A 13,900-nucleotide genomic window follows, 5' to 3' on the forward strand; every position below is an offset into this window, starting at 1 on the left:
TTACAGTTCAATGTCCAAATCTAGGTCATACAGAGCATCTCATGCCATTTCGCATTCCAGAATCAGTTATTTGCGTATTTCTCTACAATTCCACTACTGAACTTCACAGCTCCTCACAAGACACCAAATTAAAGGAGAACTCATACAGGCACAAAGAATAGGAAAGATTAAGAAAGGATTCCCATATAATTTGGGAGGTCATTTGAGGCAAATTCCATCTGTATCACAGTAACATCTTCTACTCATTTTCCAAGTAATTTTTAACAATGTTCTTCGTGATCACTTCTGAGTGTGTAACCAACCACTTCATAGCAATGTTAGGCGACTCTAAGGTTCCATTTTCAGCTGGCAGTGCAACACCCGTAATCGATATTTTTATACATCAAACTCTATCATGTATATATACTCTTACTTCCATTATTCCTATTAGTTTATTTTTGTTTAAAATTAATTTCACCTGCTACGTTATCAGTTATTCACAAGAGTCTTCATCTTTTGTAGTTCTCAATTTACTACCTAAAGTAAATTGGAAATTTACTATTTCTTTGCAAATTCTGATTTTTAGAGCCTCTATGGACGCACAAAGCAGTGCAGGCCTGAAAAGATCTTAAAGGCTTCAAATCACGACTGCCCTGCACTGTCACAATAGAGCGTTTAATTTGCAAATCTGTAAATTTTCATGGTCTACCTCAACTGACAGGAATTTACCAAGAGCTTCTATACTGCTTTGCCTTCTTTCTCCCCATTCCTTGGTTGCTTTTGCTTTGTTCTGCAGGGGGGGATTCATGCAGAAGAGCACAGGAAGATTTCCTTCCCTGTCTTTCAGATGGACTGTAAAAGACGACTGCCTTTCAAAAAGACTATCATAAGCCTTCTAAAAGCAGTTTTCACTTACCACATCATTCATTCAGCTCTTGACTCCATTTGTTACCAGGTGAACTGGAAACATCGGACTGGGTAGTGTAACTCCTCTAACCTCCTGGCATTCCGAGTGTTCACACCCTCTTCCATACTTCCCAACCCTTTGGCATCGTGCTAGCTGTTTGTCAGAGGGTGTACAATGCTACTCAACAGCTATTCCAGAACTCTACTGGGCACTGGTTTGTATTACCATGTGCTTCATGTGCTGTTCTAGAACCTCTGCTCTCCTGACCACAGGAGACCCTCTAAAGTCTTGCTTGGGTCCCTGCTTAGGAACTTACCCATGTTCCTCCACAATGAACAGGGATCTAAAACCAACAAAGCAGCTTTTTTAGTGCAGCCCCGCAAATACCCCTTCCAAGCATCCCTTTAAATCCCAGCCATTTGCCAGTTTCAGTAGGAGGCTTTTCTGCTTCTAACACATCGGTAAAAGGTTTTACTCACTGTCCGCTCTGGGCAAACGGCTTTACAAACGTTTCAGCTCACCTTGGTCTGGTTTTACACATCTCATGACCTCCTAAGTTGAAACTTCAGTTAACTAGAGGGAGATTTCACAGGAATAGCAAAAGTCATGTTTGCGACATGAAGATGTCCACCATCCAGAAATTTCAAATTTCAATTACTTCTCTAAGATACTAAGTGCTGATTGTCATGGTCAATACACTTGACTCAGGATGTGAAAAAACTGAATTCATGGTCAATACACTTGACTCAGGATGTGAAAAAACTGAATTAAGCACATGGCGTTTTCTCTCCTAACAAGTGTAACAGCAATTTTAAAATATTTCCTGCTGTTCATTGTTCTAACATGACACAAATTTTCCAAAATACTCTTTTTTAAATAAAGACAAAAGCATTGAACCCTGTTTGTGTGTTGAGGAACCTAAAAGGAACTGTCACAACCTAAAAGCATTATCTGCAAAATATAATACCACTGTTTAGGTTTTATTAAGGTTTAAACTTCAGGTGTTCTTGCCTGAACCCAAGGGAAGGAACTCCCCAATTAATTCTCTGAATATTGCCCCTTCTTTCCATACTTTAAGTTGCATGAGCAGAAATGCTACAAACATTCAGAAGCAGTTTCACTTCTTCAACGTTACAATTTCTTTTATGAAATCAGAGCTGGCAAAGTCGCTATTCTGTTGGGAGAATCAGCCACGCAACTGGCTTGATGTCCCAGTACAAAAGTACCTGAATGCTCAGCAAAGTGAAAACATACAAGCTGAGAGGTCTGCCTCATTCTAAGCAACAATGTATTAGGTGTAATATTAAGTATTCTGCAGGGACTTCTTTAAACTGAGATTGAGTAACAGAACCTTTGCACCAGCTTTCTGCTTGTTTACTTTTTTGAAGCTCTATTAGCCGACTCATGTCATTCCGACAGTTATGACTCTGTTTTGTATATTGTGAATATACTAAAGAGCCTTTACGTTGCCTCATGGCATTGCCCCTATCAAGAACTGGGCAACAGTTAGCAAGTCAGAACATGATAGGATGCCAGAAATGAAACCCCACCACCACAAAACCAAAAAATCCACTGTCGAACACAGTAACTGCCAAAAAGTCTTTGCATGGTACGCAACCGTCCTCTCTTTTTTTCACCAATACTTGCACAATAAACTTACAGTGCGGTTCCTGATGTACAGAAAGACCTTCTGTGTCTGCTGTGGCCCACTGATTATATCAGGGAAGCAGGCAGCTTCTTGAGATGTCATGCGGTCATGGGGAAGTCTGCTCTGGAAAGCTGCGCCCTCCACACCTACAACAGAAACACAAGTTGTCTACAGGCACTGCAAAAGGAACTGCTAAACAGGACTTTTTAAGCGATCCTTACTAGCCCATACATCCAACCCCGGGATGACGTGGCAGCCAATTTCATGTCATGCTTTCATTTAGTCCTTTCACTTATTTCTGCAAGACATGCAGGTTCCCAAGTCAGCAGTTCTTTGAATTATAGGTACCACCTATGGTTGAAGGAAAAAGCTCTACCACTGGGGCAGGGGGAAGACCAACCTGAAAAATAAGGATGTCAGGGGCACAGACCAGTATCATATATAACATATATATTGATACAACATATATATTGATACAACATAACAACATATTGATACATAGTATCAATAAAACATAACTGCTTTAGATGCTGTTCTTCATTTCTGTGGTTTCTAGTTTCTACCAGGATATGAACAACATTTTGGAACCCGTTCAAAGCCAAGAGATCTACAGGATACAAGCACAATGCCTACTGTCCCCCTCATCTGCTCTTTGAGGTTTCATTTGCACTGAACTTCTCCAGCCAGAAGAATCCCTATCATTGTGCATATTTCAGATATTCACAACAGGCAGTGCAATGAAATACAATTCCACTGAAGCTTTTTCTATGCCCCTCTCCAAGTGCTGCTACAGATTTCTGACTTCCCCCTTTAAATGCTCCATGTATGAAAGCTCGATGTTGAACCTACACAGGAGACATTTCTACTACAGAAAAGATTTCAATCATAGGCACCTGCATTTCTATCAATTCCAACACTAGCCATAAAGTAATAATGTAGTTATTTCCCCAATCTCATTTGAGTGCCAGACTCTATATAAAGGAACAAACTAAGACACAGCTGCATAAAGTGCGACAGCACAAGTAGAGTGCAGAAAGTGAATCTTGCAGGTGCAGCGAGCAAAATGAAATACTGAGATGCAAAATACAGCAAGAACAATATAAATCTTTTATGTCCAGGAAGTGACTTAAGACCAGGACAGCCAGGAGAGGACATTCAGCCTGGAAAGATACAAGCCAATACATCCCAAGGAAGAAAAAAAAAAACCAAGTAATGCAGTAAGATTAAGATCATTTGCTGAAACTGGAATTGTTAAAAAGATTATAATAAATATCAAAGACAATATAAGCTTGCAGTGTGTAAGCTAACCAAGACCATGGTTTGAAGTCCGTGTGCAGAGGTAATACGTCACTGCCTTGGGGAGAGGAACTCTCTTTTTTGAGTTCTGGTGCAACCACTCACCTCCTTAACTTCCAAGCATTTTTACATCTCAAAGGCAAAGAAAAAAAATTTAAGCAAGGAAACAGTTGTGAAGCTAACAAAATTCATTTACAAGCAAAGATGAGAAGATCTGTGAGATGACTGAAGGTAAAGACAACTGTCTGTAACCATTTACAGGAATTTTACCGCATGAGGAAATTAGTAACAGGCTACAGAGCACTGCAAGGAAGTCAAATGGAATCACAGGAGGAGGAGCTAACACATCAACACCGCTGCCTGGCACCAGCGTTCAGCTATGGAATTGAAGCAGCAGCTCTGCTAGAACTTCAGCTTCTCCGGTAACAAAACTCCCCCAGCCCTTCTGCTGTCCTTCAGCCCAGCGCTGGACCAGCTGTGCAAACATCTCCAGGTCACCGCATGTGCTAAACTATGAACTCCATGAAACCGTGTATGTGAATCAAACCAAAGTTCTCTGATACTTTATTAATAGTTACGAATCTTAACTAAGGTTCTGGATTGTTAGCAAAACGCCCAGCAGCACAATTTTCAGAGAATGACTAGTTAAACAAAGATGTGAAATGCCAAACCTGAATCCCTCTTACAAGCTCATGCTAAAAGGAGAGAGCCTCCTTCAAATACCTGCTACGGAGCGCTGTCAGGCAGCATCAGCTCCAAGTGAACCCACAGACATGGGGATTTAACGCAACTTGTTTATTGAAAACTTGTTTATTTGTGATTTATTTCTTTAAACTGAGAAGTCAGACACTGGCGTTCCCAGCAGCCTTGAGAAGAACTCCATAGCGGGGTTTCGTTGGTAGTTTTTTTAAGGCCACGTCTTTTGTGTCAGTACTCAAACTTTAAAACTAAAATGCCAGAATAGCCCTAGATGACACCTGGTATTCAGGAGAAAAATACTACAACGGGGTTTGACACCAGAATTTAGAAAAACCTTAGCTGTTATTAGTAAAGGTATTGTTTTATTTGGCCTAACCACTGGAGGACCTTGTCCTTGAATTTACTTTTGCAACTACACAGCTCAAAGTTTAATCAACTTTAAACTGATTAAATCCCCCCATCCTTACTGCCTGTGTTTCACGAAAGCAACACATCACAGGGAGCACCTGTTCAGCAATCTACACTCTTTCCTTGGGGCAGGCAACGCTTTAGCAACCATAGTAACAGCTCTGCCTAGACTGGATCCTCATCTCCTCTTCACACACATTCGCACACACGTTTGCTATTTCCTGACTTCCAGCACCAGCAACTAACACTCTCAAGTTTTTATCTTCTTTCCCACAGAAGAAATCTTGAGGGATGCTGCTCATTTAAAGACTTATTGAAACACCTGCAGATGAAAAACACTATGAAGAGAAGTTATTTGGCTGCTGAATGAGAGAATTGCTAAACTACACTCTCAGCGTAAATTATAAAATGCAAACTCTGCAGATTTTCCAAACGTCAATGCCTGCCTAAAAATGAAACAGGCAATGCCTCCTGAAGCCCACAATCAGGAAGGCTGTGCAAGTGGTAAGATCCAAAACATAATGAGGCTCCTTTACGTAGACCAGCAAGGATGCACTCTGAGATGAATATCTTGAAGTTATATTTATTTCCAAAAGAGCAGCTTAGAGGTATAGAATCGGTTCTGGAGCCTTCAACTCCTTTGCTTAAAGCCCTAATCCTCAATGCTAGTGAAATGGCACAGTTGGAAGAAGATATTCAATAGCACTCTAATTATTCAGAGAAATAACACCCATTCCATGAATGAAGCACTAAGTGCACACTGGGTCAAATGGCAAATGTCACAATCCAGTCCACCGAGCAGCAGACTGCGACTCATCCCCACCAGAAAAATTTCCTGGGCTACCCACTGGCACACAGCTCAAACACAAACCCTCTCAAAGGAAAAAAACAAAACGAAGGAGCAAACAGGTACTCCATGCTACGTTTCTTCAGCAAATGAGAAAAAAAGGTCTGCCATGCTGGAATCCAGCACCTTTTGGATCATTCTGGGTAGCAGAAACTGGCTAGGTAAAAGGCATCTTTTCACACACTTGGACTCCTCTAAAGATGGAGAGGAGAGGAGGGATGAGAGATCGGCCTGAGGCATTTCAACGCAGGTTAGCATCCTTTTCCACTCAACTGAAATTTGGAAATGCCCCCCGCTTTTCTAACTGGAGGGGAAGCAGCTCCTGTCCCTCTGGCTAAGTTCTGGACAACCACACCCATGCGCACTCGCAAGCATCAATCCCTAACCTGGCTGCTCCTGCTACCAGTGGCAAGCATCAAACGCCACCCTCACCTGATGCTTGGCCGTCTCCATACCCTCCAGAACTGTCGTCTTGAAGTCCTCCTGCTTGCCCTGTGGAAGGAAAGAGGAGAACTCAGGGACCTTACTCCATAACCATTAAACCATACTGGACATAAAGGCCCGGCAGTTGGCGTTTTAGGTATTAAATTTCACCAACTAACTAAACCCATTTTCTGAGAATCCCATCTTCTGCAACCTGGGTTCAGGGCACCAAACTCTGTGGTCTTCTAAAGTGTTATCTGTGTTACTGGAACGCTTTACATTGGACGTTATGGGAAATACAGAAGTACACAACATGTAGCATTCCTGGTGGCTAAATACTTCATTAATGGCTCAGATTTGAATAATAAGATTACATTTCTTACTGCCAAGATCTTGTGAACGGACACAAACAGATTCTATGGCTCTCCAATTATAAGAATTTGATCATCTTGCCCTTGGTACTCCCGAATCTTCCCATGTGCAAGGGGATATTTTGAACCATTCTGAAAAGCCTCTTACTTTCAAGAGAGCCTGTTCCTTTTTCCTTTGTTATAAACCCTTCTGTGAAGCCTGATGATGGAACTTTTTTCAAAAGGCTCAGACCTCTTGGTTTGGCTTCAGTGCGCCTGACACACCAACAATGACAAAGTGCATCGCTGAAGTCAAGTGCACGGCAATACCATCGATTCATTGATCAGTAATATGATCAATACCCAGCACTGAAAGGCATCAGACTTTCAACATATCTGGGGCTGGAAATATAAACGGCAAAGCACTCATCTGAAAGATCTGAAGTCTCAAAATTACTTCAGCCTGCATGCAAGTCCTAAGGAGCAGCCTTGACAGGACTGTAACACAACCAGGAACAGAGCATTTCTAGAGCAGAGATGAATACAGCAGTGATGCCTGCAGGAACAAAGCTGATACAGGTCACCTCAGATGCTGCTCATCTTCACAGGAGACACTAGCTCTGTGTTTAGCTCCTAAGCGATAACTCTTCCACAGTCAGATGTCTGCCTAACATCCTGTCACCTCCAGAGACCAGGAAGCCATGGGCCACCACAGAGACAGCCATGTGCCATCTGGCTGCTCCTGTGCCTTGCTCCTTCAAACTGAGAATTCAATAGTACAAACATCGGGTGCTTCCCAAAGTCCAAACAAACCCTCGTGGAAACAAACTGCTGAGGTCACGGTTGCAAAGGGAACAGTCACTACCTAGAGCACAACTGCTCAAGTCGTCATGTCCAAACCGGTACGAGTAAGGCCTGGTCTGGAGCTGAACACACAATTCTCAAGGTTACTCTTCAGAGTTTGGGACTGGAGGGACGAATTTGCCAGATGCAACCTGAGGCTCTTACACTGATTACAAGAATTTCATCTGAACTACAAATTGAACACCTAGAACAAGACATAAAGTGAACCAAATGTTTTCATACTTTGATAACCTGGATTAACATCTGGATTGCAGTAAAATTACACAACTACAGGTAAAATAACATAGGAACTGAAACAAGGAAGACATTTCCACTCAGCTACACCAGAGCAGCAATAGTCGTTTGACTAACGGATGTGCAGTAGCAAGAAAAAAATGTCTCACTTCACTGACACTGTTAAGCACTTAGTTTTGCTGGGAACATGACAAGGCCCGCTTCCATCCTGGAAGAGACTAACACAACTGGAATAGTAACATTTGGACTCCAACACAGGCCATTAATTTGCAGGAAGAGTTATGCTTGTACCTTCTGTAAGTTAAGAAAATGAGAAGATGCTGACGTCAGTGTTATCCCTGCATTGCACTGGCAATGAGTAGAGGGGCCGAAACGATTCTCCGTTTACTTACAAAAAGAAATCGGCGTTTTCCTCTCCTGCTAACAACAGCCAAACCATTTTCAATGTTAGGTCAAAAAAAAGCATCACCATTACCATCAGCTTAGACCCAATTCTAAACGCTGCCCCATTCGAGCACAGAGGCATGGGACGAAGGGCTGCAGGTTGCCTGTCCACTTTACAGCTGCAAAGGAACAGAGAGTAAAGCAAACTGCTGCTCCACATTGACATCAAATGACTGCAGCTGAACACAGCACATGCAGAAGCAGAATCTGCAGAAAGGCTCATGGCTACAGGATAATGGACCATGAGCTGAACAGCAGTTGGGAAGAAGGTCTACGAAGGAGTCCACGTCATACAGTCACCCGCTGGCTTAAAACAGCCACACAATTGCCCCTCAGCTCTGAATTTACTGAGGAAAACAGACAAGTCCAATGAAAAACAGAGTCAGAGCACCACTAAGTTTGACTATTTACTTGGTGGAAATGTGGATCGCATTCAGTCTCACGCTTCCTTAGAGAACAGCAGCTAGAAATGGAAGATCACCACAAAGCAAGAATACCGACAAAAGTAAAAAGACAGGAGCTGGGAAAGAAAATCCTCAGGAAGCTAGAAAAATAAAAATTTGATTTACGAGGGCAAATGAAAAAAGACCCTTAGAGGAGAAAAACAAAATCAACAATCTTCTTAATTCCAAAAGGCATACTGGCACACAGGAACACACGTCTCAGTCAGTACTGGAAGCAGCTTTGGAAGCAATTTGCTGTCAGATATTAATTCTCAAGTTAAAAAAGAAGAGACGTACTTTAAGAAATTACCTTAATCATGAGTTACTGCCATGCCTTTTTAAATGGCTCTGCAATAACACGCAGTAGATCCTGCAAACCCAGACTTCTAACAATCTGCATAGCCAAAACCTCTGGAATTCCCCACAGCTGAACACATCATGGAACCCATTGCAAATAAGTCCAGCATTTTGCTATCATCTCAGGTGTGACACTTAACAACTCCCTCCTGCTGTCAACTGTCTGCGAGGACAGACTCATGACACATCAGCTATGGTCTCTATTATACTGTCAGCTTAGCATAGTTAGGCTTTTCAACAAAAGCTCATAACCTATAACACGACAGCGTTACACCTTCACTGCATTACCTCTGCACTTGCTTGCAGGTTTTAAACACAGAGAAAATTCTTAAGGTGCACAATGAGAATGAATTAACAGTAATACACAAGCTAGCTTCACGTAGTTTGCAAATTTTCCACGTGCAACCCTACTCTGGTATTACTGTCCTACTTAATATTTCTTATTGACCACTCATACTTTTGCTTCAAAAAAGTGGTGGAGAGAGAAAACCTCCACTGTTTCTACACACAGCAGACTCTGTGCCTCCTCCTGCTAAAGGCTGTTTGGATTAGAAGTTTCAACACACTTTAACAGCCAGTGTAAGATGACACGATGCCCCTGATGCCTGCATTAATAAAAACAAAGAGAGAGAGGTCCACCAGTGTCTATGGTTTCAGAAGCCTCTGAACACACAAGACGAGCTATGGAATGACAATTGAAAAACCGTTGCCTTCCTACATGCCCACTTAATGCAAATCACAGGATTTCTAGGAATGAGGAAAGGAGATAATGACCAGAAACCTACTTATTTCTAGGTGGCTAGATAGAACCTATTTTGAAATCGGTTGTATTTAGATAACTAAATATAGTGCTCACAGAACAACTGCTTAACAGACCATTGTGTGTATAGAGTAGCACGAGTCTGTCACTGCCGATCTTCTACCTTCCTTCCTTCCTGAGATAAAGCCCTGTGTGTCTCAAACTGATTTCAGTAACCATTCTTGGAGGCACAAAATGGCACCTGAGAAATATCAAAAGCATATTAATATTCGGTCTTAAGGATTAAACCCAAAGGGTAAGTTAAATTGAAGAGCAAGCCTAGGATTCCTGTTTAACTATACATATTAAAACTCCATTTCCAATAGATCAGCTACAATTGGGGGAGAAGATTTTTACCATTGTAAATATTTCAGTCAAGCATATGAGAGACGGTATTCCTCTATCAACCCAGGAGCCAACAGTCCCAACTGGGGAGAGACTACAGCGGCAAATCCTAACAGATAAAACACCACTGTGGCTTTTAACGTATGTTCTGAAAAGGAAGGTCTGTATTGCCAGACTGACATCAGTCCTATGGTCTGCATTCTCAAACCTGTCAGCAAAAAAGAAGCCAATTAAGAGCAGCAGAACTCCAGCCCGACAGCTTTTCACATTGGCGATGAACCAGTTTGACTACTGAATTTCAGCTACTGCCTACAACCAGGGAGCACACAGATCATATGGAATCTCTTCAACAGCTAAACTTGGCAAAGGCCTTGTTTTGCTTATAAGAGAGGGATACACCAACACCAGATCTAATGAATGGTGGTGGTTGTAAACACAAGAGCAATAAAGGATGGACAGAGTACTGCTAGCACCGGGAATTCAAAAGCTGCTTCCTGAACAAACTGTTCAACGTAAAGGAAAGCTTTATGATTCTGTCAAAGGTAATGAGGAAAGCACTGACGTTTCAATGAACAGTATACAGCTAGAACTTAAGATTAGAGTCATAGTTGAAAAGCACAGGGATCACTGCAGATGAAATCTGTCCTCCTGCACAGCAACTGCCCATAGATCTAACCACCCTCCTCTCAGAGGAACTAGAATGTTGGCACAGGAGCAGGAGTGGCAGCTAAGTGCCAAAGAAAAAACTCTGGTCAAGAAGCTTCCGAAGACAAGTCAATAAGGATCACGAGAATCTAGTATAAGAGGTTTGGCTTAGTTTGGAATTAGATCACACACACTCCTATCTTTATTAGGCTGCGCTTCTGCATCTTTCCCCTCTCTCCACATATGGGGCCAGCAAAGAAAACACTGCAGAACAATCACTGAAAACCAGAACAAAACCAGACACATGATTCATGATGCTGCAGCTGACCTCACTTAATTTCTTGCAATAAAACAGTTAAGTAGAGTCAGAGAAGGCCTCTCTCTACTCACCAGATGGCTCTTCCGGCTCGCTTTCGTTCTCTTCTTCTGTAGGAGCTGGTGGAGGTGGAGGTGGTAGTTTTTTCTCTTTTTCAGCTTTAGCATTTCTCTCTTCTTCAGAGTAATACTCATCTTCTGACAGGTTCGCAAGACTCTCGTCCATCTCTCTATACTCCACCTGTAAAAACCAGAAGAGAGGATAAACACTCTGAAGATAGCTGTAAGTCTCACTACTAAATTCAACACTGAGAGCAACAAAATTGATTCCAGCTCAAGCAAATGGTCCAAGTTACCTCATCCAGTCTTATTACAACTAATGTGTTATAAAATCCTCAACAGCTTTATGAGTTCCACACGTTTTAAACTCCACTAAAGAAAAACCCAACGCCTTCAGCACGCAGCTGTCCAACAGTTGGAAATTCCCACCCATACCAAACCTAGTTTATGCGTACTTGTTATATCATCATTTAAGTCTTTCCAGACTTCTTCCCCTCCTATCCCTCCCTGTCAAACTAAAGGAAAACAATTTACCTCTGCGTCCAATCCCACTTGAATTCATCTGTCAAATATGGGTGGCCAGCACTGTACACAAGATTTCATCTCACCCTGGTAGAGAGGAGCAGATTTGCCTCCTCGCTGGGACTGGCATACCAGTGGCTCAAAAAACCCAATTTATTGCCATATATGTTTTGTTCTGTTTTCCGCTAAAAATAAATAATATTATCAGCTAAAAAGACTCACTTCAACATAAAGGCACATGGAAACCCGAAGAAATAACCTAGAAGTATCCCATATTGTTAATAAAGCAAGCTTTTTCTCAAAGCAATAAAGCTTCATATATTGCTGTTGAGTTTCCCTAGGCACCGATAAGAAAAAAATACTTCTTGCAATATACGGCCATAGGAACAACAGAAAGAAAGCAGCTAGTGTACCTCCAACCTCCTACAGGTCAGCTTCTACCAGGAGACAGCAAAAGCAACTACATTTCTCAGCCTAAGTTCAGTTATTAAGAATCATAGAATCACCAGGTGGGAAAGGACCCATGGGATCATCGAGCCCAACCATTCCTAACACTCCCTAAACCATGTCCCTCAGCACTTCATCCACCCGTTCCTTAAACACCTCCAGGGAAGGCGACTCGACCCCCTCCCTGGGCAAAGTGGTGGCAAAAAAAAAGAAGTGGCAAGAAGAGGCACTACTCAAAGTGGGAAAGCGATGTACTTTCAGGAAAGTCCAATTCAGTAAAGTGGTAACAGCCTCCATGATATGCAATCAATCCAATACGGACATTCCGTCCTGTCCAGTGCAATCAGTTTTTCACACTCCTAAGCAACTGCAGCATCACCGGGATCTTTTGTGAAGTCCCACTTGGAAACGAGTTACAGTGACCCCACAGAAACATTCAAAACCAATACAAAGCAGCTCTGTCTTGATCCTTCCAGAGACCAATCAAGTCCAGGAAAAAAAAACCCAACAACTATGCTTTTCCCTAGGTTTATTTTTAACCTGTATATCCTTCCCAACTGAGTTCACAGCATAAACTCGCAGTAAGGCACTTTGCACTCACCTGAGGTGACCACAACCCCATCCACCCTGGGATGAACCCCTCCAGGGACGGGGCAGCCACCACTGCTCTGGGCAGTCTGTTCCAGGGCCTCCCCACCCTCACAGGAAAACATCTCTTCCTGAGCTCTCACCTCAGTCTCCCCTCTTTCAGCTCCCCCGAGCCCCCAGAGCGCCCCGATGGCGGCGGCTCGGCCTGAGGCGGCCCCGGAGCCGGCCCAGCCCGCACCCACCTTGGCGCGCTTGCGGCGGCTCGTGCGGCGCCCCTCGGGGGTCTCGGCGATACCCGTGGTCTCGGCGCCGGGCGCGGGCCCCGCCCCGGCCGCGGGTGCCTCAGTCAGAGCGCCGGGCGGAGAGGCCCGCGGTGGCTCCTTCTTGCGGGGAGTGCGCTCCGCGGCGCCGCCGCCGCCCTCGCCGGACGAGCCCAGGGTCCCCGCCCCGGCGGCAGGAGGCACCGGGGCTTCAGGGCCGCCCTCGCCGCCCGCCGCCGCCTCCGCGGCCTTCTTGCCCCCCGACAGCATCGCCACCACCTCCGCCCGCACAAAGAACGCCCCCCCCCGCGCCGCACCGCCTCCGCGTCACCTCCGGCCTCGCGCGCCTGCGCCGCCGGGCCCCGCCCCCTCCGCGGGACCGCGACTGCGCCCCCAGGCCCCGCCCCCTCCGCGAGACCGCGCCCAGGGAGGAAAGCGTGCGGGGGGCTCCCAGCAGGGAGGGCGGGAAGCGGCGGGGTGAGGGGTCCTCGCTCTGCGCCAGGGCTGCTCGAAGGGAGATGCGAGTTTGGGTCGGAAGGGACCCCAAAGCCCATCAGTTTCACCCCTGCCATGGGCAGGGACACCTCCCACTGGATCAGGGGCTCCAAGCCCCATCCAACCTGGCCTGGAACCCCTCCAGGGATGGGGCAGCCACCACTGCTCTGGGCAACCTGGGCCAGGGCCTCCCCACCCTCACAGCAGAACATTTCTTCCCAAGATATCATCTCATTCTCCCCTCTTTCAGATGAAAACTGTTCCCCCTCATCTTCTCCCTGCCCTCCCTGATCCAGAGCCCCTCCACAGCTTTCCTGGACCCCCTTTCAGTCCTGGAAGATGCTCTTAAGATCTCCCTGGAGCACCATATCATCTCCAGGCTGAACAACCCCAACTCTCAGCCTGTCCTTGTATGGGAGGTGCTCCAGCCCTTGGAACATCTCCATGGCCTCTTCTGGACTTGCTCCTCCAATAGCTCCATGTCCTTCCTGTGCTGAGGGCTCCAGAACGGAGTGCAAGGTTCCA

General features: G+C 44.6%; 1 protein-coding gene across 2 annotated transcripts in view; it reads right to left on the reverse strand.

The window, feature by feature from the left end:
• KDM1A (lysine demethylase 1A) overlaps positions 1-13,199 on the reverse strand; it is a 34,108-nt gene extending 20,909 nt beyond the window's left edge. The window contains exons 1-4 of one of the 2 annotated variants that reach the window (XM_054086478.1): positions 12,863-13,199; positions 11,079-11,244; positions 6,217-6,276; positions 2,547-2,680 (exon numbers count right to left, since the gene is read on the reverse strand). In XM_054086478.1, the coding sequence (XP_053942453.1) occupies positions 2,547-2,680; positions 6,217-6,276; positions 11,079-11,244; positions 12,863-13,150 (648 nt within the window). In that variant the 5' untranslated portion in view covers positions 13,151-13,199. The remainder of the gene's footprint in view (positions 1-2,546; positions 2,681-6,216; positions 6,277-11,078; positions 11,245-12,862) is intronic. The other variant, XM_054086479.1, reaches the window with a different exon arrangement.
• Between the last annotated feature and the right edge of the window lie 701 nt (positions 13,200-13,900).

This window comes from Cuculus canorus, chromosome 22, assembly GCF_017976375.1.
Source record: "Cuculus canorus isolate bCucCan1 chromosome 22, bCucCan1.pri, whole genome shotgun sequence".
Taxonomy (NCBI): Eukaryota; Metazoa; Chordata; class Aves; order Cuculiformes; family Cuculidae; genus Cuculus; species Cuculus canorus.